This window comes from Talpa occidentalis, unplaced genomic scaffold (assembly GCF_014898055.3).
Source record: "Talpa occidentalis isolate TD23 unplaced genomic scaffold, MPIMG_talOcc4v2.1 talOcc4.7, whole genome shotgun sequence".
NCBI lineage: Eukaryota > Metazoa > Chordata > Mammalia > Eulipotyphla > Talpidae > Talpa > Talpa occidentalis.
Genome location: NW_023605083.1, coordinates 87,682,399 through 87,708,390, shown reverse-complemented (window position 1 = coordinate 87,708,390; position 25,992 = coordinate 87,682,399). Strand labels below are relative to the sequence as shown.

Below are 25,992 nucleotides of genomic sequence, written 5' to 3'. Positions count from 1 at the left end.
GTCAACCCTGTTTGGCTGGGCATTTACCCATGAGGGGATGGGTAATTTGGGGTGATTAATTCAAAACTTTTAAATTATATTCTTTCTCTTCTCTCTCTCACACACAGTTGTAATAAAGGTACTTTTCCATTAAATGTATGCACTAAAGTGTGGGTTGTCTTGATGTGCCAAATGGCAGAACCCATCTTGAGCATACGGGTTTGGGGGCCTGGGGTGTCCCTTATTCTGCCATCTAATCATCTCACCACCACTCTATTCCCATTAGGACATCCTGAAGCTGGACCTACACAGAAGCTCACAATGCATACATTTGGACTCCTACAGACAAGGCTTGACAATGAAGGAAAGTTAGTAGACAGCCCATAGGGACCAGATTTAATGAAGGACAAAAGAGAGTGCTTAGGATTTCTCAGGTAAGTTCTCATTGAGAAACTGAGGAACTGTCTTGTTAAAGCAAAGGGAGTTTGTAAGGCTAGAGCTCCACAATAAAGAGTTCTAGGAAAATCCCCCTCCTCAATTTTTAAAATAGATGCTAGACTTATCCCTGTAGAAATTGAGTGAAGACTCTACAATCAGCTTCTAGAACTTCCCAACCTCACCATGTATACAGGTTACACGAGGATCTTGATTACATGCAGGTTTTGATTTTGGCTAATTAGGTCTAGGGGGGGCTTGCGATTCTGAATTTCTAACAAGTTTTCACATAAGTAGATGTTGCTGGTTTACAAACCACATTTTGAATAGTGAGGTTCTAAATTGTAGGCAGGGTTACAGAAAAAACAAACAAATATTATGGAAAGAAAAGAGGAAGATTATATAATAAGTGGCTAAAGAAAACAGTTGATTACTGGTAACAGCCTTGACTATTCTTTGCTACACATAATTGGTTACTGTTTTTCGAAAAAGGATGAAAGTAGGTCTGACCCTATTCTGAGACTAAAAGTTCCTAATCATCAGTCCTCACTATTTCTGTGACTTCTCAAACAATTGTTTGCTTGATGATTTCTTAAGACAATTGATTTTTGCCCTGGCACAAAAGTCTTTCAGCCCAGTTCAAATGAGACAAGTTAGGCAATTTCTCTGAACTGACTCTGGGCTCCGTTTTTGAAGATGGATTCACAGATGTCAACTTTTCTCACATTCATATTACTCACATATTTACTATTTTCATTACTCTTCATTTCTTCCTGAATGCCTGATCATCGATCTGGGATTATTTTCATTTTACTGGAGGAACATAATTTACTATTTCTTTTAATGCAGGTCTGTTGCTGTGGCATTTTTCTCAGTTTTTGTTTGTTGGATAACACTGTAATTTCACCTTCATCCTTGAATCTTATTTTCACTGAATTTAGGATGGCAGTTACTTTATTTCAGCAACTTTTTAAAAAAAGATTTATTTATCCATGCATACAAAGAACCAGGGTACAGGCCAGACGCACGGGAGGATGATTCACCAGAGACAGAGCGGGGAACAGAACAGACAGACTTACTGAAAACACTGCTGAGGGGAACAGCGGGTGAGACAGGAGATGTCTGCTGGGCCATGTGGGAATCTCCCTGGCCAGCAGGGAATCGAACCCACGATGCAGAGGGTGCAGACAGCTTCACAGTGCTGCGCTCAATTGCCTGGGCTGCGCTCAACTGACTGTGCCACCAGGGGAGGCCCTATGGAGGGTAAATGGTTTTTCAGGCTTTTCTGCCCTCACACCATTAGGATTGCCCTGCCTGATGGGGCACCTGCAGTTGTTACATTGTTGCAAACTATCTTATTTACTTCCCTGGGCCATGGGGGGTGTATTGAGATAGTCAGCAAGAGGAGCAGAAGCAGGAGAGAGGGAGGAAAAAGCAGCAGAAGGAAAAGAGGGCAGAGAAGCCCAGAGTGAAGACATGCCAGGGCACCCCTGCCTGCTGTGTACCTGGTTGCTGCTCTATATGTAACAGCTCAATAAAAGCCTGAGAAACCCACTGATGGCTCCAAGATGCTCCTTTACCTGTCTGCGGGATCAGAAAACCTGCCCTGTGCCTATCCTGCTACTACACCCTATTTCAGCACCTTGGTTGTTCCTTGGTCTTTTGCTTTCTGTTTGTCTGCTGAGAAGGCAGGTTTCGGCCCAATGCAATGTGTTTCTCCTTGCCCCTTGGCTGCTTTTAAGATTTGTTCCTTGTTTCTGTATTTCAGCAGTTTTACTGCCACGTAGGCATTACTTTTGATTTATGCAGCTTGACGCTGAGCTTCCTGGATCTGTGGCTTCATGTCTTTGGTCATGTGGAGTGAGTTCTTTAGCATTTTTCAAATATTATTTCTGTTTCAATTTCTTTTCCTCTTATGGGACTCTGATTACTGATGTCTCTGTACATTATCCTCCTTTTGTGTTTTGCATTGTTTTAACTCTGTTTTTCTTTTGGATATTTTCTTTGGGCTTATGTTCCATTTCCCAAATTCATCTTTTCAGCTGTGTTTGTAGTGCTAACAAACTGGAGTAAGGTTTTACCTCAGAGGTAAGGCAGGCAGGCAGGCAGGCTCTAAATGACTAAAAATATGCTTCTGCATGCTATTTGAAAAAATACTATTATTAATTTTGGCCATTATATCATTCTAAATTTTTCATTTGGTCCTTTTGTAAAAATATTTTCTAGTGCTCTACCTTCATTCCCCACCTCCCCCATCTCCTATAAATTAATAGGCAGGTTATTTTAAAGTCTGAATCTGATGTTTGAGTGTTTGAAACCCCACATCACCCATCTCTATTGTTTGCTGCTTCTGTTAGTTTTTGTTCTGTTGTCTTGTTTCCTTAGGCACCTGGTCATTTTTAATTGTGTGTTGTGTCTGGGGAAGGCTTTGGAGACCTCATGGGGGCATAGAGTCCAAAGAGTATTAGATTGACTTGACTTGGCTTCTATAGTTAGATTGCTTTTAGAAAAGTGTTAACAGCATCACCTGCTAATTTTAATTTGGATTTGGCTTCTTGGCACAAGTTAGCTTTAATCTTTCCTCACCTCTTGCCTGTGTGTCAATATCTTTATGAATAAGTGGTTGCTTCTTATTTACTAACTTAAGTCATTCTGTTACAGGGCAGGGAGAGGGGTACCTTAGACCCCCCAAACCTGCCTGCTCTAAATATGTTCGGCCATCTGCCACATCAACACAAAACAAATGAGACTTTAGTGGGAAGGAACTTTAATACAGTTAGTAAACAATACAGGAAAGGCAAAGGATATAGTTTCTAAATCAGCCACCCAAAGTTTCCTGTCCTCTCATGGATAAAAGTCCACCCAAATGGGATTGGCCCAGAGCAAGTCCTGAAAGCCTGCCACAAGTCCAAAGCATCTTCCAGTGGAGACCCACAGAAAAGGATCAGAAACAACCAGACAAGTCTGGGAGGAAAAGAGCAAAATCAAATCAAGACAAAAACTGCCATTGTCATCTCCCCACCGGTCTCTCATCCACATCTGTGTCACCCAGTCCAGGACCAAAATGCAAGCACAGTTTCTTCACGAGTCTCTCTGCTCCATGTGCCTCCTCCAGGTCTCCTTCTGGCTCTCCATCCTGCTTCCTCCCTTCCTCAGTCTCCTCTGCAGCTTCTTCTCTCCCTGCTCAGCAACACCCTTCCATTTGGGTGGGACAGGAAATCTGGAACCTCCCCCTTTCGGGGACCACCCTGTTACAATTCCACTTCAATTGCTCCCATCTCTCAATCTGTCAGGATCATTACAACAGCAGTACATATAATAGTCCTGGCTTGGCAGTTGTTCAATTTTTCATTAGATCAGGAATATATTTTAAAATATGTTGTCCAGCTTTTATTATTATTTTTTTTTTCAGGGGAAAACTTAGTCCAAAAGTACCCAGTCTACCATTATAAGAAGTGGAAGCCATCCTGAGACTTGCCCTTGGCATGGGAGCTGGTCCTATCCTTCCCCTCACTTAGTCAATTCATTGATCTAAGACAATAATTGCCTTGGGGTGGATCTATTTTCATTTGCTATGCTTAAAATTTGGGTGTTTCCTCAATTATGGAAGTTAAAATAAAACAGTTACCTTGATGAGTTCTTTCCTCCCAAGTTTTATTTTTTTCTCTAGGGAAATTTTATTATTTGGGCATTGAAACTTTTGGTTCTGTTAAAATGTATCTTCTTTTATTCATCAATTTTATTTTTATTTTTCCTTTATTCTCTGAGAGAATTTCCCAACTTTAATTTTCTAATCCTATTGATTTAAATGAATCTCTATGATATTTTTCATTTTTTGGTATTGGACTGTTCCATTCATGGCCTCTTGTTTATGTTTCAAGAGTTCAGAATCTCTTTTATTTCCTAAGGATGCTTATTATAATCTTTTTAAAAGATTTTATTTATTTATACAAGAACCGGGGTACAGGCCAGATGAGAGGATTCACCAGAGACAGAGTGGGGAACAGAACAGGCAGACTGGCTGAAATACACTGCTGAGGGGAGCAACAGACAAGACAGGAGAGGTCTGCTGTGCATGTGTGTATCTCCCCTGCTGGCTGGGATCAAACCCTCACTGCAGAGCTGCAGACAGCTTCACAGAGCAGCACTCATCTGCCTGTGCCACCAGGGAGGACCCTTATTAAAATTTTTTTCTTTTGCCCCCTATGTTTCTTCTTGTTGCTTTTTTGTGCTCTCCCCGCTCCACACCCAACTTTTGGTCTTGAGCTTCCTCTCTCTCCCTTACGATTTTGGCCATTCTCATTACCTAAGAGAGAGGTCTTTAATGATTGAAAGAGGATGATTCATGTGGAATTATAGATATGACTAAGGTATTTAATCAGACAATCTCTAACTATTGGTATAAGAGTGTTTTCCTTTTATAGTTATCCTTGCCAGTTTCTTAAGTTAGAAATACCGTACTGACTTACCTATGCTTACACCTTTCCATGGAATTTATCATCCTAGCTACATCAGCACCGTGGCCTCCTTCTTTCCTTTTGTCCTTGCAAGATCCAACCCTCCACTTGTTTTCTGTATTCCATACTTTCTTGTTTGCCTTTTAGAGACATTTCACTCCTGTTCTGCCCTTTTACTTCAGTCCACTGAAGATGCAACCAAAAAGAGGAAGACAGTCCTGAGAGACAGAAATTGAGTCCTGGAGACTTTGATTCCCTGGATCACTGAGATGCTCTATCCTCATGGTGGCAACATGGACGCTGCAGCAAGTCTGCCCATATCATCTCCTGGGAGACAAGGAACTTTTGCTCCATATGACTTGAGAATGAGGTCCAGGATTCACCCTAGTTGGACCAACTTGGGTTCATGCCTTTCCCTAAGCCTGTGATCTTGGAGGATAAGGATGCTGCTTTACTCCATCTGGAGCTAGACTGGACTCATGGGATGAAAATCAGTGGAAAATTCACTAGAAATCAGAGTGTTAACAGCAATTTAAAGGATTTGGGGCGTGATCACTGTAAAATATATAACCACAAGGTGGCAGTAACACACTCGTGCAGGGGCAGCCCTCACACTTGGGAACTGGACAGAGGTTAACACACCAGGGCAGGGGATGGAGGGGGATAAAGGGGTGGGAGTGAGGTTACTCAGAAGAGAGTAGGGCAAGGAAACTCCCAGGGGACAGAAGACTAGGAGAGGTGCCTTTGTGTCCAGGTAATGTCACTTAGCATGATGTCAGGAGTCTCTAGGTTAGAGAGCTCTGAGGGGCAGCAGCTCCTTTGATTATATAGGTTGCCATAGCAATGGGAGAGCATTTCAAGTGCAGATTGGCTTGGGTCTAGGTTACCCAGCCCAATTATGAGGCAAGGGGGCAGAGGTGGGGAAGGGCTCATCATCTGCCAAAGCACATGGGCTGCATTGTGAGACATGAAGAAAATCAGACTGCTGCTAGCAAAGGGAGATGGGCAATACAGATACGAGCAAGCTTTGACCAGTGAACATTATAGCCAACTCACTGCAGCAGCTAACTCCTGGAAACAGTATCTCCAGAGCAAGCTTTGACCAGTGAACATTATAGCCAACTCACTGCAGCAGCTAACTCCTGGAAACAGTATCTCCAGAGTCTATCCCATCTTCCTCACCTAGAAGTTAAATTATTGAGTGTGTTCCTTAGTTCTCCTCGGGTCATTCTTGGAAAACAGAGTGGAATCTTGTTTTAAAATTTTCTTTTAATCTAATTCTTATAATTCATGACAGTAAATGAGAGCAAGAAGAAGAATATTAAAATCTTAGTATTGGTCAGGCTATACTCAGCCTGTTTTGATCAGCAAGTCAAATTCTTATCTCCTTTGCACCACCTTTTCATATAAGGAAGGTGGTTTCTGGGCCTAAATGTCCAGGCAGGGTTTGGAGATGGAAAGATAAAATAGATACTTATCAGAACCCATGTATATGGTTTACTCCAGGGCCAATCTTTCTTGTTTGTATACTTATCTTCACATAGAATGTAGAATACAATCAAGAGGTGGGGTAACTAACTGGCCTCCTGGAGGACATGTTGAATTGGAGTTTAGAATAAGAGTGCGGAGTCTTGCAAAATCTGTTCATTCAGAAAATACTTACGGATGGTGACAGTGGATGTCAAGTTCTGGGAAAGTTTCAAGAAATAATGCATGAATCTTGATCCTGCGGAGAACTCTGTCTATCTAGAAGGAGGAAGGATTACAAGGAGGGGCCTCCCTGGTGGCGCCAGGGTTAAAGACAGTGCTATCAAGCTATCAGCAACCACTGCAGCACGAGTTGGATCCCTGGCCAGGGAGCTACCCACATGGTGCAGCAGACCTCTCCTGTCTCGCCCACTGCTCCCGTCAGCAGTGTATTTCAGTCAATCTGCCTGTTCTACTCCCCACTGTCTCTGGTGAATCCTCTCATTCCCCCCACCTCTGTCTTACACCCCAGTTCTTATATGCATAAATAAAAAAATCTTTTTTTTAAAAAAGCATTAAAAGGAAATCTCAAGTCTGAGCACAACCAAACTGAGTTATCTGGGCTCCCCAGGTAGTCTAATAATCATATACGTATTTAAATCGATATTTATGAATGTATTCAAATTTTGTTGGGTGTATAAACTGGATTTTCAATTAGTAAAAGTTGTCTATCTCAATCCCATGGGTACCATTAATGACTTTACTATTTATATTGAACATGTTATGTTGACCTAATAAAACTCTTTTATTTCATAATTTCCCTCATTATTTGTAGGGCAACATTAGTTGTTTTCCTTAAGGATGGAAGAAGTTTATATAAATATAGTTTAAATTTTTTCAAAATTATTCTTTTCTGATATGTCCACATTTTTTTTTGATATTCCTCTTTCCCTTAAAGGTAGAATTAAATTCCTCTTCCCTTCAGTGTGGGCTGAAATTAATGACTCACTTCAAATAACCAGGATAAATGCAGAAGTGATGGGCTGTCTCTTCCAGGAATAGACCTATGACTCCATTTTGGCTGCTCTCCCTGTCTCTCATCACTAGCCGGTGGAAGTTATGTCTAAGCATCCCTGTGGAGAGGCCTAGTCCCAATCACTTCTTGAGAGGCTGCAGCCCTGTCTGATATCAGTGACTCAATGAACATACTCCCAGACTTTTGACCCTCAGATGTGGTGTGAAATAGTAAGCATTATTTTAAGCTGCATTACATTTATTCTTTTCCTGGCATTCACATCAGCAAAACACTTTCTGGATTTTCTCTTCAGTTATCTTTTGTGAAAACCTGCTATTTTTCAATGTCTCCAAACCAGATAATTTTAAAAAATGCAGATGAAAGTGTTTTTAAAGTTAGACAACAGAAACTTGTCACTTATTCTCACTAGAAATCACTGTGTTCTGAGTTGTTCAGTCTTATAATCTTAGCTTGCTTCACTTGCTGTAAAAGGCAGGTCAACATTGTTAAAGGCGTGCTTTAAACACTTCCATTGGCTCTGTGCATTTAGGCAGGGACAGGCAGTGAGTTTGCGTTTTGCCAGTTGAAAAGCAGTTTTTAAAAACTTGTGGAAAAATGTATCCAAATTAAAAGGCAAAAAACAAACCTGGAGAAATATTTTCAGAAGACATGAAAAAGCTAACATATTTATCCTGTAAAGATAGAAAAGAACAATATACAAGATAAACTAAAAAAAAAAAAAAAAGAAGAAAGTGATGTGGAAACATTCACACCTCATTGGGTGAATAAACCAAGAACATAAAAGACAATTTATAAAGGAGAAAAATGCAAACATGGTCAACAGGAGAAAATGCTCAGTGTCTCTGGTATGCAGTAAAAGTAAAGTAATTACATATTTTTTTCATTCCAAATTAAGAAATGATTAAAAATAATATTTGTGATGATATGGTGAAATGGACATGGCTCATTTTTAAATAAAGGCTGGGCCTCCCCTGGTGGCGCAGCGGTTGAGCGCTGGGTTGTGAGGCTGCGGCACCATTTCGATACCTGGCCACCAGCGAGGGTCCCACCAAAAAATAAATAAATAAATAAATAAATAAATAAATAAAGACTAAGTTGTCATCTTCCTGTTGGTAAACAGTTTAGCAACATGTATTGAGTTCTAAAACACTCATATCTCACCTTAAAATACTCATGTCACAATAGTAAAACAAAAAGCAATTATCATTTTTAGATATAAACAGAATAGGTGGAAAACTCTAATATTTTTTTTTTAAATAATAAATTTTATTTTTATATTCCCCCATACAATTGCAAACGCCCCATTCTGACCCCAATCCTTCCCCTCCCGCCCCCCACCCCCCAAAAAGTGTCTCTGGTTCATAGTTTTTTGTTGATTTTGATTTTCGCTTTCTTATATTCATTTTCCTGGTCCCTTATTTAAGTTTTCTAGATTCCTGCTATGAGTGAGACCATCCGGTATTTTTCTTTTTCTTTTTGGCTTATTTCGCTGAGCATGATCCCTTCCAGTGCCATCCATGTTGCTGCAAATTGCATGTGTTTATCTTTTTTGAATGCTGAGTAATATTCCATGGTGTATATGTACCACATCTTCTTGATCCAGTCATCTATTTTTGGGCATTTGGGCTGTTTCCAAAGCTTAGCTATTGTAAATAGTGCTGCTATAAACATAGGTGTGCAGGTGCTCTTTGGAATTGATGTTTCTGTGTCCTTTGGGAAAATCCCTAGGAGTGGAATTGCTGGATCATATGGAAGCTCTATGTTTAGTAGGTCAAGAAATCTCCACACAGCTCTCCATAGTGGTTGGACCAGTTTGCACTCCCACCAGCAGTGCAGAAGAGTTCCTTTTTCTCCACATCCTCGCCAACATTTGTTGTTGCTAGTTTTTTTAATATGTGCCATTCTCACTGATGTGAGATGGTATCTCATGGTAGTTTTGATTTGCATTTCCCTGATGACAAGTGATGTTGAACATTTTTTCATATGCCTGTTGGCCATTTGCATTTCCTCTTCAGAGAAGTTTCTTTTTAGCTCTTCTGCCCATTTTTTGACTGGATTATTTTCTTTGTTTTTGTTGAGTCTCATCAGCTCTTTGTAGATTTTTGTGATCAGTCCTTTATCATTAGCGTTGGGTGCAAAAATGTTCTCCCAGTTGGTGGGGTTTCTCTTTGTTTTTGTTATTGTCTCTTTTGCTGTGCAGAAGCTCTTTAATTTGATGTAGTCCCAGCTGGAAAACTCTAATATTTTTATGTAGAACTGGAGTGTAGGCCAGAGGTATGGGGGGGTAAAAGCATTCACCAGAGATAGAGTGGGGAGCAGAACAAGTGTATTTACTGAAATACACTGCTGAGCGTGCAGCAGGCCAGAGAGGAGAGGTCTGCTGTGCCATGTGGGTCACCTTCCTGGCTAGGGATCTAACTCAGACGTAGCAGTGAAAGTGGCGAAACTTAACCCCAAGCCACCAGGGAGGCCCCCAAAACTCTAATTTTTATGTATTCAAAACTCTTTAGAAATTGCATATGAATAAATGGATAGACCATCCCATGTCCTTGTCTGGATATTTCAATATCATAAAAGTTTTCTATAAATTTAACAACTTGAGTTGAATATATTTCATTCCCCTCAATGGTAGATGAAATCAATCAGAAAGGAAGAAACGAGTTTACAGTTACAGTGAAGAGAAAACGTGAGACTAATCAAGTACATTTGGGAGGAAAGAGTAATGAGAATGGGATATGAATATGAGGTTTTCAGAATGAGCTGTGAATAGGTATTATAAAGATACAGTGTTTTAAAAACTATGCCACAAACACAGAATAGTATCACAGAATATAAAGTTGAAAAGCAGACACAAGTGTTTAAAATACACTTGCTCATATTTGACCTACAGAGTTTATGTCAAACTATTGGGACTGGTCTGGGGACATGAGCTGCAGAAATTAAAAAATCAAGTCATACCCTTACATTACATATATGCTAAAATGAAATTCAGCCATTGAAAGTATAAGACATAAAAATGTAAAAAATAAATGGTAGAAAATACCAATCAATATTTACATAAATGGAGATAATAATTTTACATGTGAGAACAAAGAAAGAAGTCATAAATGTTTCTATATTTAACTATAGAAAATTAAAGGCTGTATGTCAAAAAGACCATTAGCATTAATGAGAGACAAATAGCAATAATGAGAGACAAATATAAATAAGGAAAATATTTGTAGCATATATGAATATGCGCATTAATATAAGAAAAAAGCTCATCCTCCTTCACAATCAAAGAAATGCAAACTTGTGTTCTGTTCGGCAGTACATATGCAAAGAAACACAAAATAAAACAGGAATGGGAAATAGTGAGTCACTTACCACAGTGTAAAGATTTTTTTAATTGATAATACCTAGGGTTGGTTAGGGTTAGGAAAGTGGGCCTGTTACACTGAATTGCTAGAAAAGTCAAATAGTACAATCTAGTTGATAATTTGTTAATATTCATAAAAATGTTGAAAATGTGTACCTGTCTATGGTCCGTTTAAGGAAATAACTGCAAAGACTTATCAACATTTTACCTTTAATAGTAAGAACTGGAAACAACCTAAGGGGTTGTTAAGGAAATCATGGTGCAGTTATAGCAGCACATAGTCATTACATAGACAATGAAACAAGTGCATTTGTTTAACTTGGCATTGAAAAAAACTCAATGCCACTGATGGGAGGAGGTGTGGGGGAGCAGAAGAGTTCTGAGGAGTCAACAGGGGCAGGAAGAACACAACACCAAAAACAGGCTCCAAAGTGAAGACGTGGCAGACAAGTGTCTGCAGGGAGGCTGAGACACAAGCTCAGACATTCCTGTTTTGAACACATCTTTCCTCTACTCAGAACTTGGCTAATGAGTCTTGCTACCCAAGTGCTACTGAGACAGCCTCACTAATTGGCCTCCAGTCTACTCTCTAAGGTCTAGTTTCTTTCTGACTAAAGGCACAAAAGGAAAGCAAATCTTTTCAGGACATCCCATCCCTCTGGCCTTATTAGCAGATATGTGGAAGACAATCAGCAAATCCCAGCGTCCCTCAGCCACATTATCTTGAAGTCTCATTTGGGAGCTCATTAGAGATTCTGTTTGTGGAACTCGCAAGGCCTCCTTTCTCCAACTTTGGCCCTGTTGTCGTTGTCGGAGCCTTTGTCACAACAGTTGCCTGAAGTTTATACCTCCGGAGGCCCTTCTGAGCTGGGGAAGTTAGCAAAGTTTATCAATTAATTGCCTCTCATTTAACAGTCCAAAAGACACTGAAGTGTTCCGGCACCCAAGAAATGAATCATGTTCCCTCTGTATCATGACTTTATTCAAGAGAAAATGGCCAGTGTGGTGAAAAGGGCATACTCTGGCCAGGAAGTCTGGAGTGTTTGGGGTGTAAATCCCTGATCTGGTCCTTATTAGAGAAAGGACACAAATTCTAGAAATATGATCACTCTTATTCCAAACCTAGTGGAATTTGACATCTCCTTTTACACAATGCCTGTCAACTCAGTAGTTCTGTACTTAAGTTCATTTAATCCTCAGAATAATCATTTGACGTGCTTGTTATGATTTCCATTTCATAGGTGAGAAATCTGGGGCCCACAGGGAAGAATTGACCCACCCACCATCCCTTAGCAAGTCAGTGTTCACCCCAGTGGCAGGTCTCCCAGTGCCTCAGCCCAGTACTGTCTTCAGCTGACCACAGCTAGGCGAACACAGCAGGAAACATGGGCTTCTCAGTTTGCTGCCTGACACAGAGGATGCTTGTTTTCTATTTGCTTTTCCTTTTGCTGGGCCTGGACAACAGCCTGCAAATACCAAATGAAGGTCTGAAGCCTATAGGGCCCTGATAACATTATCTCCCCAGATCCTACATAAAATCTGAAAAAAAGGTTAAATATTTTCTGGATGATGTTCCAAGATTCTTTTCATTTCTTGCTATTTCAATTATTACTACCTCTCAGACTGTCATATCTCTGCCTGCCTGGCACATTGTTATCATCTCTAATCTGGGAATTTCTCTACTTGTGGAAGTCTAAGAACTAACTTCTACCCATCAGAGCTCCACTAAGCACAAATGGTTCCTGACTTTACACTGTTCTCAACCTTATTTCTGTCCATTTAGTTGCCCACAGTCACTCCCTCCACCTCCCACCCCCCAGTTTTTGGCATCCTATGTGGGTCTGGTTATTTATTATGTAGTAGGTCAGTGAAAATTGCCCATCCTACCTGGAAAGGACCAATTTTATAGATAAAGGAATTGATGCTTGCAAAGTTCATGTAGCCTAAAAAGTAGAAGAGGCTGGATTAGAATCCAGGTTTCTAGAAGTCCTAAGTTTCCCTCACTCAGTGGTTTCCCTGGAAACATTTGCACTTGGAGTCAGTATCACGCTTTACTTTTGAATTCTTTGGTGATTTACTAGAGACAGGCAGGAGGGAGGCAAAGATACTGGACTAGGAGTCAGCACTTGGAGGCTGCCCTAGTTACTAATTGTGTGATCTCCAGAAAATCTCTTAGCCTCTCTATGCCTCTGCATTTCTTTTGCTGTACAGAAGCTTTTTAGTTTGATGTAGTCCCATTTGTTTATTTTTGCTTTTATTTTCCTTGCCATGAGTCGAGTCCCCAAAGACATCACTTAAGCCAAGAATCTTGGAGTGTTTTGCCTATGTATTTTAGGGCCCCAGGTCTTACATCCAATTCTTTAATCCATAATGGTCTACTTTCATTTTTCTGCATGTGGCTGTCAAGTTTTCTCAACAACACTTGTTAAAAAAACTTTCCTTTCCTGTGCAGGAATAACACATCTTCATGCCTGTCTTTTCACACAAGACAGGCACATGTGTCTTTTTACACATGACTGTAAAGGAAGGATCTCAAATGTTTAAAAATCTTTTTCAATGGTATTTTACAAATGTGTTGGAAGAATTGTAAGAATTGTAATTAAAGAATTGTAATTAAAGTTAAGAATTGTCATTAAGGGCCTCCCCGGTGGCGCAGCGGTTGAGCGCTGGGTTGCGAAGCTGCCTGCGGCCTCTGCGGCGCCGGTTCGAAGATCCCCGGCTGCTCCCCGGCCACCGGAGGAGGGTCCCACATGACGCGCAGACCTCTCCTGCCGCCCGCTGCTCCCCTCAGCAGTGTACTTCGGTCCTTCTGCCTGCTCTGCTCCCCGCTCTGGCTCTGGTGAATTCTCCCACCCTCCCGTGCTTCTGACTGTACCCAGTGCATGTATAAACAAAACAAACAAACAAACAAACAAACAAACAAATAAAAAAAATAAAAGCATGCCTCTATTAAAAAAAAATTAAAAAAAAAAGAATTGTCATTAAAAAAAGACTTTTCTTTCTCCATTATATACTCCTGGCTCTTTTGTGATAGATTAAGTGTCCATATAAGTATGGATTTATTTCTGAGCTCTTAAGTTTATTTCATTGGTTTATGCATCTGTTTTTATTCCAACGCCAAACTGTTTTTATTACCAGAGCCTAGTAGCACAGTTTGAAGATGGTAGGTGATACCTTTATTCTTCTTCTTTTTTGTCAAGATTGTTTTGGCTACTCAGGGTCTTTTGTGGTTCCATATAAATCCCAGTAATTTTTTCTCTATTTCTTTGAAAATTCCATGGATACTTTGCTAGGGAGTACACTGAATCTATATATTCCTTCATCTAAAGCTAAACCAGAAATATGACTACAGAATTGAAACTGCTAGTGGGTGAGGATGTGGAGTGTGGGATAAAGGAGATACGGGTCCCAATGGACTATGTTGAAAGAGTGTAGGTGCTTTGGTGATGGGTATAATGGAAGTGATATGAACCTACTCCCTTAAATCATGCTGGTGTAAAACAATGCTACCCAGTAAAAAAAAAAAAAAAAAAGGGCAATAAATTTGAATAGAAGAAAACCCCTGAAAGTTGCTGAAAATATATTTTAACAGTTGATGTTCAAATAAGTTCAGCAAACATACTTTGAGTCCACCATAAATGCGAGCATATTTGTGGCCCCGAGAAAGAAGCAAACAGTAGAAAAAAGAACAAGGGGAGGCTAACAGAGAGGCAGTGAGAAAGTTATTTCTAGTTAGTATTTATGAAGAGTCACTGCTGATTACAAAGACATAAATGATATTATGGTGTAGATATAGATGTCTTATCCTGTTTGAAGACAGCATTTAAAGTGTGATATTGTTCAATAAGCATCTCAAAATGTTAAAACATTATGATTTAACTTTAAAATGAAAATTAGAATACTTGAAAAGAGAGTTTGACTCTTCCTTTTTCAAGTCATCCCCTTTCCATTGATTAATTTATAAAAAATAAATAATTGCTTTTCAGAAACAAAAAAATTGTTAGCCAAAGAAATGGCTGGGAGATAAAAATTACTCAGAACTCAGTATTTAATTATTATATTTTACTGTAGCTTCTTCAATCAATATTTCGGTGAGTACTTTTTCTTAATCAATGAATATATGCATATGTGGAAAATCAATCAGTTCTTTTATTACTGATTCATTTTCTCACATCCTTTTGTGACCACTCCATCACCTATCTCCTTTTTCTTGGGCATCTTAATCATATTCATTTTTGTTGGTGTGATCAGGGAAAGACATGCAACTCCTCTTATATTTATTTATTTATTTTTTTTAAATAAAAAAAATTTTTTTTAAGATTTATTTATTTATTTACACAAGCACTGGGTACAGTCAGAAGCACGGGAGGGTGAGAGAATTTACCAGAGCCAGAGTGGGGAGCAGAGCAGGCAGACTGATGAAGCACTCCTGAGGGAAGCAGGGGGCACGGCAGGAGAGGTCTGTGGGGCATGTGGGACCCTCGCGGGCGGCCAGGGATGAAACCAGCGCTGCAAAGGCTGTGGGCAGCTTCCCAGCCCAGTGCTCAACCGCTGCGCCACCGGGAAGGCCCAACTCCTCTTACATTTAGACAAAACTAAAACAAAATCCAAATGTCCCATAATCTTCTAAGTTTCCATTGCCTACTCCAGGACTTCTCTTATCCACTCACAGCAGAACTTCTCCAAAGGGTGGTTGTCAACTGTGGTCTTCATTTCCTGATGTCTCATTCACTCTGTGAGCCCCCTCCTCCCCCAACTCCTCCCCAGAGCCCTGGAAGAGGTTACACTCTGCCTGGATTGATTCCTCCCCAGTCATCTTGGCAAATGCTCACTTTTAACATGTGGTTCAATCTCCATCTCTTTTAGGATTGTTTTTCTCAATACCTTCATTTCCCTGCCAAAATGAAAGGATGTGTCTCTTTATCCTCACTATGCATGTAGCTGTGTTACAGACAGAATCTCTGCACTTCTGCAACTTGGCCAGTTTGGCTTTTTCAATAGAAGAGACTATCCTGAGGCCAGAGTTAATTTTGTTACTCTTCTTTCAGTGCTTACTATTATTCCTGCTACATTTCAGGTGCTCCATGAATGACTTTTGAATGAATTAATAATTTAATAGAGTTGTATTTTTGTGGAAATATGTAAGGTCCAGTAAGTAACAGGTCCAAGTCTGAATTTCCTTTTTCTCACTAAATAATGCTTAACTATTGAGGTGATTTTCCTTTAAGCAAGACAAAGATTCATGCCATTAGTATTACATGACACATTTTATGTATAGCTACAAGTTACATGTATTGCAAGTTAAGGGTTCATGTAGAATGAGAAAATTATAGGAAATAAACATACATTACAGATAAAATCTTTTTCTCAAGTTTCAAATGTCCCAAAGACAAGAAAATCAAATATCTAGATCAGGGATGACAAATTCAAATGCCTACAAGAGCCAGGCTGATGATGTGATCAGGGGAAGACTTTGCAAACTGGGCCATGGGAGCTTAGTTCTATATGACTGGTAATGAATGAGAATGTGGGTTTACTGCTGACAGAATTAATTTTATGATAATAACTGGAAACCACGGGAAATCTGATGATTTCTGTATTTAAGTAGTGTACACTACACTGCCATGCTCTGGATATGACTAGAATCTATTAACTGGTAAACTCTGTAAGACACACAAAAATGATTTCTTTCCATTGTTTTTCTTTTATTTTGTTTTAAGTGTTAATTATACATAGAGTTTAAGATTCCCATTGATTTTTTTTATTATTTTTAAATTTTATGTATTTTTTACCTCATTTTTCATTTTTGCACAATGTATGCATTTTCATCTTGGTTATAGTCCCCATACAATTCCCACCCCCCCTTGTTTTGATCCTACTTCCTCCTCATCCCCCTGTAGTATGTCTCTGGTTTATAGTTTCTTATTGATTTTGATTTTTACTTTATTATAATTAGTCTTTTTCCTGGTCCCTTATTTAGGTTTTTTAAATTCCTGCTATGAGTGAGACCATCTGGTATTTTTCTTTTTTTCTGGCTTATTTCACTGAGTGTGATCCCTTCCAGCTTCAACCATGTTGCTGCAAATTGCATGAGTTTATCTTTTTTGATTGCTGAGCAATATCCCATTGTATATATGTACCACATCTTCTTGATCCAATCATCTATTTTGGGCATTTGCGTTGTTTCCATAGCTTAGCTATTGTAAATAGAGCTGCTATAAACATAGGGGTGCAGGTGCCCTTTTGAATTAATGATTCTGTGTCCTTTGGGTAAATACCTAGGAGTGGAATTGCTGGATCATGATTAAAGAACTAAACCTAAGCCCTGAAACCATAAAATATATAGAAGGAAACATAGGTGAAACACTACATGACATACACCTCAGTAAAATCTTTAAAGACACATCACTCAAAGCAGTGATAGTGGAGGCAAAGCTAAACAGCTGGGACTACATCAAATTAAAGATTTCTGGACAGCAAAAGAGACAGCAATCCATTGCTTTTCAAAGTGCAAATATTCCTAATGATCGGAAGAGTAAGTTCACATGGACTCTTCCCTAGAGTTCCAAATAGGATGTTGGTGTTTCAGAGTTAGCTGCTGTAGAATGAGCAAACACTTTCTACCCTCACTTGGGTAACTTGCCTACTTGGCCTCCTGAATCACTCTGGATAACTCTTACCTGCCTCCTGGCAAAAGAAATTCAACTTCCTGGTTCACAGTATCTTAATGTGTTTTGTTTTTTTCCCAAGCTTTTATACTATAAAAGGAGACTTTGGTAATCGAAGAGCTACACCTGTTCTAGAATGGGAACAATCAATATTCAGAGATATCTAGTCTTTTTAAATTTATACATTGATACTATATTAGTAGAATTTTACAAATGGATTTTAAAAATTAATCTAAATGGGTGATTGTCTGAGACTAAGCAGCTGGAGGAATGGATGAAAGTGGGGCAGCCAATGCTAGGAGAAGAAGAGTAACAAAAGAGCCCTTTATAGCTACATATTAATAATTTACATTAAAATATTACAAAAAAGGGGCCTCCCTGATGGCACAAGGGGACAACCTATGAAGGTCACAACCTATGAAGCTATGCGCAGCTACTGCAGCATGAGTTCGATATCCGGCCAAGGAGCTGACCCACATATGGCGCAGCAGACCTCTCCTGTCTTGCCCACTGCTCCTCTCAGCAGTGTATTTCAGTCCATCTGCGTGTTCTGTTCCCCACTCTGTCTCTGGTGAATACTTTCACCCCCGCCCCCCCCGCCCCCACATCTCTGGCCTATACCCCAGCTCTTGTATGCATAAATAAATAAAATTTTTAAAAAACTTTTAAAAATATTTTAACAAAATTGTGTAGCACTGGAAAAGAGAGGCCAACAGCAGACTCAAAACTATCAGGATATTTAGCAGATGGCAAAGTCTTCATTTCACATCAGTGGGGAAAGTCAATGAATCTATCCATTAAAAAATAAATAAGGTTATTTGCAGGCATGAAACCAAAGCCAGATAATAAAACCTTATGAAGAAAGATTGAGGAATTTCACCATATATAAATTTAAAACTTCTATATGGCAAAAGAGAGCACTGCATTTGTAATATTTACGAGGCAAAGAATTAATATCACTAATAAGTTAAGAGCACCTCCAAATTTATAAAAGACAAACATCTTAGATGTATATCTTTCTGTTAGTTTTATATAATATTTGTAAGAACTTGCCTTAGTGTGCACACACACAGATTTTAGTGATTTAGAATAAAAGGAGCACTGAGTTCTAACATTTGACCTATCATGTTGACAAAGATAGAAGTAATTATTAAAGAGTGAACTTGCTCAGTCTTTCAGAATGGCAATTTGGTAATATGTTTCCAAGTGTCTTGATAAGTTCATATGCTCTGACTCAGGAGCTCCATATATGGGAGTGTGTCATCAGAAAATAATTACAGGAGTATGCACAGATAAGCACAAGGATCCCCACAGTAGATGGAAAGATGTCCGTCTACATCACTAAGTAAAAAAAAGCAGAATGCAGAGCTTTAGGTATGTAATGATTACATTTTTGGAAATAGATAATAGGTATGAATTATTTTTTAACAATTATATGCTTAAGCGCCATTATTATTGTCCCTGAATGATGAACTTATGAGGTAATTTTGCCTTTATAAACTTTTCAATTTTTAAAAATAAGCATGCTTCTTTATTACAATTTGAAAAAAGTTGAGTTGTTTAAAGCTACAAATTGAATAGATGAAGTGTCAGCCTCCTTATAGCAATGCTGATGGTTTCAGGTTTATGTCAGAGACAGTGAAGATCTCCATTCAGGCAAGACTTTTCCAAATGAGCTGAACCTTTTTCTTTAATTAATTTTATTACATGTATTTTTGTTATTGTTGTTTTGATATGAAAAGTAATCAATTTCAGCTTTAGGAACTTTCTTTCTCTTTTTGATGAATTAAGCAGAGTTTTTTTTCCCCAAGCTCTTCAAAGATTATTATAAACACAAATAAAGCATCCTTTTAAAAGTGTCCAAGGTACTTCACACCTGTGAGGATGGACCATATCGAAAATACCAGAAACAAGTGCTGGCAAGGATGTGGAGAAAAGGGTGGGAATGCTAACTGGTCCAGCTCTTATGGCAAGCAGTTTGGAGGTGCCTCAAAACATTACAAATGGATCTACCATATGATCCAGCAACTCAGCTCCTAGGCATCTACTTGAAAAATTCAAAAATCACTAAATTCAAAAGGAAACTTGCACTTTTGTGTTTCTTGTAGCACTATTTATAATAACCATATTATGGAAACAACATGTGAGTGGAGCAAAAAGATGTGATACATGTACATAATGGAATATTACTCAGCAATCAAAAAGATAAACTCATGCCATTTGTGGAAACCTGGATGAAGCCAGAAAGGATCATGCTAAGTGAAATAAGTCAGAAGGAGAAAGATAATTACGGGATGGTGTCACTAATGTGTGGTATATAGAGAAACCAAACTAAGGATCAGGTAAAGGCGAGCTTAAAATCCAACCCTTGAAAGATGACTATAGAAATGAAGGATCCTGAGGGGGGAGCAGTGGGGAAAAGGTGTGAACAAATAGGGAAGGAAGCACAATGGCCTATGGTGGTAGAATATGGGTGAATTGGTGGTGTACTATGGTGGCAATATTTGATGGGGGTATTCTAATATTACCTCAATTAAAAATATTAAGTTAGTTTAAATAAATAAATAAGTGTCTCAAATGAAACCAAAGGTGTATCACATTGCCAAAGTAAAAACTTTGTGACATTAAGAATGCATTTAGGTTGTAATATTTTCACATTATTGTTTTTAACCATTTGCAGTGTTCTTTAGACCACACATTAAAGACACGAAATAAGAGTATTGCTTTTAAAGTACAGCCACAACAAATAAAACAGAGGGCCTAAAAAAGATAAAGATCAAATCTGCTTTATACACAGGATCAGATTTATACATCATCTGAATCTTTCCAAATGAGTTGGTAAGAACGAGGTCCCATATTTAGTGCAACATATAATACAGTCTTCTCATTTGGAAAAATCAAGATGTATTTGATAATGCTTATTCTCCCCCCAATTTTATATTTGCTTCTTTTCATTTAAAAATAGAAAATTCATGAGGAAAGAACACATTGTTATGCTATAAACATCTTAGGAACAACAAATTACAGATATTCAATTTTTTAATATAAGAAAAGATGCTATTTCCCAAAATGTAGACATCCAATAAATAAAGCATACATGCTACACCAGGTATATTTCACTTATGAAAGAGGCATATTTTGGTATATTTGGTGATAAGGTATTTAAGTGTAAAAAAAAAAGAACAACAACAACAAAACAGACTGAATCCCAGGTAGTTATTATTTAAAAGTCTACTGTTTCATCCAGCTAACTTATTTGAGTAGAAACGCACCAATTTGTGGAGAATTTTGGTTATAGGACCAGGTCCCAGGAAAGGTCTGAAATATCTAAAAGTTATTTGGCCAGAGAAACTGGGAGGCAGCCCTTCATGACTGCTCTTCAAAGAATTCCTTCCTAACTTCTGCCCTGCATTCCTTAGAGCAAAGCACAGGATCTGGGCTCCGGAAGGGGCTGCTTCTGGCTGGGGCACCGACCAGCAGGGCACAGCTGTGGGCTTTCTGAATGTAGTACCTTTGCAACTCAGCAGCTGCCTTGGAAACCTGGGTCCTCCCCAAGCAGCCTCCAGCTGGAGCTTCTTCCTAAGACTGTGGGGTTATTCATGCCCCCAGCCCCCTGCCCAGGGGAAGACTTTGGGAACTGTATGATTTTTTTTAAACCTATTTCTGGGTTAGTGTTTTCTTTTTCTTTTTGTTGTTGAAATTGACCTCCAGCAATTCTGGCCTCTCCCAACTCTACTAGCAGCTATGAAAGAAGCCCTACATTTTTTAAAGGAACAAAAACAATTCATATTTTCTTTTTATTAAATACTTCCCCCAGGACACCGATCTTCCCTTTTTCCCACTTTGCCCATTGCTCCACTCCACTTTGCAAACAATCTGTCTCCTTGAAATGATTTATTTTGAGAGGCAGTGAAGATATAACATGCAAGATTCAAATCCCAGCTCTGACATTCTTTATTTTTTCTGACATTCTTTAGCTGTATGACTTTGGGCAAATTATGAGAGGTTCAGTTTCTTCATCTGTAACTTGTAAATCTGTATCTACCTCATAGGAATTAAGTGAGTGGATAGGTGTTAGTAACTGCCAACAGTGCCTTGTAAGTAATCAGAAATGAGTGATCATTATTATTACTTTTATTGTATTTTCCTTCCTAAGACAGCCTCTGGTCCCATTTTACACACCCTCATCCCACTTGCATGTATCACTATACCTCTCACAAGAAGTGGAACCATGACATTCATTAAGGCCAGAGGGTGTTATCTCACTTGGGGGGCCGTCTCCCTGTGAACACCCGCTGCAGGGCACCCTGCACATCAGGATTCCGGAGGCTGTAGATGAGCGGGTTCAGCAGGGGGCTGATGACGGTGTTGAGGATGCCAATGCCCTTGTCCTTGTCTGAAGCCTCCACTGAGCCCAGCCTCATGTAGCTGAAGACACCTGTCCCATAGAAGATGCCCACCACGGTGAGGTGGGAGCCACATGTGGAGAAGGCTTTCTTCCTGCCCTCAGCGGAGCGGATTCGCAGGACTGCAACTACCACGTGGGCATAGGACACAGAGATGAGGACCAAGGGGGCCACACCCATGAAGGCTGCTGCTGCAAAGAGCAACTGCTCATTGAGCTGGATGCTGGAGCAGGACAGCTGGAAGAGCTGTGGGAGGTCACAGTAGAAGTGGTTGATCACATTGGGCCCACAGAATTTAAGGGTGGATACGGCAACAGTTTGGGTCAATGCATTGGTGAAGGAAAAGACACATGACATGACCGCCAAGCCTCGCTGGATTCCCCAACTCATGCGGGTGCTGTAGGTGAGAGGCTGGCAGATGGCCAGGTAACGGTCATAGGCCATGACAGTCAGCAGGAAGCAGTCCACCCCGGCCAGGAGGTGGAAGAAGAAGAGCTGAGAGAGGCAGGCTCCATAGGGAACACTTCTGTTATTGGACATGAAATGCCTCAGCATGGCAGGGACAGTGACCGTGATGCACCCAACGTCCAGCAGGGACAGGTTCCCCAGGAAGAAGTACATGGGGGTGTGGAGTTTGGGTTCAGTGATGATGGCAGCTAGGATGCTGAAATTGCCACCCACAGTAGCTACATAAGCAAGAAGGAAGACGACAAAGAGGATGGATTTTAAGGTTGGAGTCTCTGCTAGACCCAGCAGAATAAACTCAGTGACAACTGAATCGTTTTCTGGGGCTCCCAGATCCATGGTTCTCTTCTACAAGTAGTAGAGCTGAGCAAAGGTAGAAGGTGCCAACAGAGATAATGATAGCAACCATTAAACGTAGCAATGACTGAGAGAAGGTCAGGGGCAAAGACACAAAATGTAAAGAAAATTAAAGTTGGAGACATAAGACTTGATAAATCTGATTCTTAATGGGTAAGAAAAGTGGCAACTGACAGATGCAAACAGAGATGGATGAATTAACAGCGAAAGAGAAACAAATTTAATGCTTGAAAACTAAAGGAATGATTATTTTCCTGAGATTATTTTCCTTAAGAAAACGCCAAGCCTACAACTGGTGGCATGGTCACAACCTGGGTACCAAGTTCCTAGGGGGATGAAGTTTTCCCAAAACCCATGTCCTTGAAATCTCCACATATGCACGTTGTCATATGTGATGGCAGCAGTGCGCTGTGCCGTTACCCAGACCATTAAGATTAACATGGGAAGCCATGGGATTTGGTCTGGACCTTTCAGGGGGAAAAAATGAAGTAAAACAAAAATGGTAAACTAGGCCTGTGACTATCCAGGTGCCTCTCTTTTTCTTTCCCTAATAAACTTGTCCTTTTAAAGTGTAAAAAATAAACAAACAAACAAAACCCTAAAAAACCCTTATTAACTAATGAGGAGATATCACTGAGGCTGTCTCTGGCTGGGGACTTTCAGAGTTTCTAAATAGTAAAGTTATATATTATTTCCTTCCTGACATAGAACCTGGGAGATTGGGATCCAAAGTACTGGCTTTTTAGTGAATAAGAAAAATATAAAAAGAGGTTTTAAGCAAAGTGAGAATTTCAGGCTTCACGTCCTAGATGGGTTCAGTGGATATTCTGCTGAGCTCTCGTACACAGCTGGATATGCAGATCTCCCAGACCCTGAATTCTCTTCTGCTTCCAATTCCACCATCACTTGATCCCATGCTCTTCTGTCTCCTGGCTCTAGCTGCACATGTCCCAACACACAAACTCTCATGAACCCGATGAGCCGTGCAGGCCAGGCTTTTACAGAGCCATGACCTGCCCACATATATGATCACTTAGGCAATGCTTTCCTTCCCATAGCCCAGAAATCGTTACAAAATAAAATACATGGTGATCCACCTCAACCTCTGGCCAATGGATGGGTATTTAAATCACTCACATGGCGTCTACCCTGATTAGGAAAATGCTGGAGTTGGAGATCTCCAAGGGGCAAAAGGGATGACCAAGGAAAACATCTGCTGATGATTAATATTGAGAATAATGTCCCCAGGTCCACAATGGGTCAATTATCAGCTGATGGCCAATTTTTTTCCTGCATGGAGCTGTTGCTCTGACCACCACCTCAGTCTCTCCAAATCTGAAATGACCATTGTCATTTTAAATATGCTCCTAACTATTTGGGTAACAGCCTTGTATGCTCTAGGTCAGAGAGACTTGAAGCCCTTGCCGTCACTGACTCTTCCTTCTCTTCAGCCCCTCACATTCAAGCATCCAGTATTTTGGGGGAAAGGTAGATGCCACCCTGGAGCCTAGAAGATGAACTTCACTTGTAAGGAAACCAAGTAGTGAGAGAGCAGTGAGGGGTCTTGGGATGATACTCACCCAGCAATGACTTCCGGGGCAAAGAGAAGGGGCAGTCACACCAGCCGAGAGGCCCCTGTGGAGAGGACAGCTTATAAGAGACAGAGAGACAGAGACAAACAACTTGGTTGATGTTATTTTCACACTGGGATTTTTCTTGGCCCCATTGTTACCCCTGGGGTTTCACAAATTAGACTTTTCCAGGGGGAGCCAGGGCCAGATAAACACCTGCCTTTGCAACAGAAATAATGATGCTTTGGACTTTCTCAAAATATTTCCAAATATGACCTTCATGGATGTGGCAACATCTATTCATTTATTAAAAAAAAAAGTTTCTCAACCTTTATTATGAACTGGTACTCTTTTTAGCCTCTCATGGATTTAAAAGGAGTTTCAGAACTTTTTAAAGAGCAGAGAAGTTTACACAAGTGTTGATGAGTTGGAATTTAGGGTTTCTGGTTTAGTCTGGCTATTATCTTGGAAAGGCAGGAGCAGTGACTTGTAAATTCCTGACCATGCCTGAAGCTCAGAACTGAGAGAAGCGTGGAGCCAGCGGCAGTATTTGGTGCTTCTAGTGCTCTTGGGCCCTGTCTCCTCCATCAGCTTCCAGAGCCACCTCATATCTCCCATCACAGCTCACTCTAACCATCCTTAAGCCTGACTTGTCCTCTGGTCTCAAGCAAATGTCCTGTCTCCCCTCTGCTTCCACAGTATAATCCAGGCCTTATTGTGCCCCGTCCCTAAATGTTTTCTAGCTTTATACTCTCCAACACCATAAAAAAGGTAAAGATTTTGAATATTCTGACCATTCTACTTTTGCTAACTCCTGAAGGAAGTCTTTGGCCTCAAATATAATCTTTAACAATTGTTAATTAGTAAAGGTTTCCCACAGGGAGAAGCTCCTTGCAGGATCATCCAAAGAACCCCAGAGTGGCTCAAGGTGATCATAGACCAAGGGGTACTGGGATGAATTGGACTCTCTGCTGACAGCTGCTCATAGAAGGGAACTGCTAGAGTCCAAATAGAATCCATTATTGCACATTGCCCACCTGACATATGGAATCTGCCTCACAAAATTCTCCTTCTATGCTTCCTCCTCTGGTTGTTATGGACTGTACTCTATTAACAGCCATGGCCTATGACTGAATCCTGGCCACCTGCCGGTGCCTCACCTTCAGCACCTCATGAGCCACTTGGTTCAGAGGATCTGATGTCTGTGTCCTGGCCTTGTGCCCTTTCCACATGTTCTGACCCGCACTCAACTTCTGTGGCCCCAATGTGATCAACCATGTCTACTGTGACCTCCCGCAGCACTTGCAGCTGTTCTGCTCTGGTGCCCAACTCAAAGAGCTGCTGGGTTTTGCCATTTTTTTCATAATGGCAGGTTCCCCAGTGGTTCTCATTGTTACCTCCTATGCCCATGTGGCAGCTGCAGTTTTATGAATCTGCTCAGCAGAGGTCAGGAAGAAGGCCTTCTCCACATGTGGCTTCCACCTCACTGTGGTTGCCCTATTCTATGGCTCAGGTATTTTAAACTACATGTGAGTAGTTTCAGTGAAGCTTTCAGCTAGGGATAAAGCTATTGGAATTTTTAGCACTGTCTTCAACCCCATGCTCAATCCAATCATCTACTGACTTCAGAACCCCAATGTGCAGGGTGCACTCCAGTGGGTGCTAATGGATAGGTGGTCACTGGCTTGAGATTTGGAGTGTCACTTCCTCCTTTGCTCTTTTTGGTCTAAAGAGAAATCCTCTGGGACCAGTAATTCATATAATTGGTTCATAACTATTTGTATTTTCATGAG

The 25,992-nt window shown here is 40.2% G+C and overlaps 2 protein-coding genes and 1 pseudogene across 2 annotated transcripts in view; 2 read left to right on the top strand and 1 right to left on the bottom strand.

The window, feature by feature from the left end:
- Positions 1-337: 337 nt before the first annotated feature.
- Positions 338-25,992, top strand: part of LOC119230826 (olfactory receptor 3A2-like) — a 37,009-nt gene continuing 11,354 nt past the window's right edge. The window contains exon 1 of the mRNA XM_054689353.1: positions 338-413. The gene's annotated coding sequence lies outside the window, so the exon portion shown is untranslated. The remainder of the gene's footprint in view (positions 414-25,992) is intronic.
- On the bottom strand, positions 21,557-22,610 carry LOC119230825 (putative olfactory receptor 3A4). The gene has a single exon (XM_037492343.1). It carries the CDS (start codon positions 22,608-22,610, stop codon positions 21,663-21,665), a length of 948 nt encoding a protein of 315 aa, XP_037348240.1. The 3' UTR covers positions 21,557-21,662.
- Positions 23,078-25,822, top strand: LOC119231478 (olfactory receptor 3A1-like; annotated as a pseudogene).

Excerpts from the sequence above, each read along its gene's own strand:
- LOC119230825 (XM_037492343.1), bottom strand. The coding sequence starts at position 22,610 with ATGGATCTGGGAGCCCCAGAAAACGATTCAGTTGTCACTGAGTTTATT.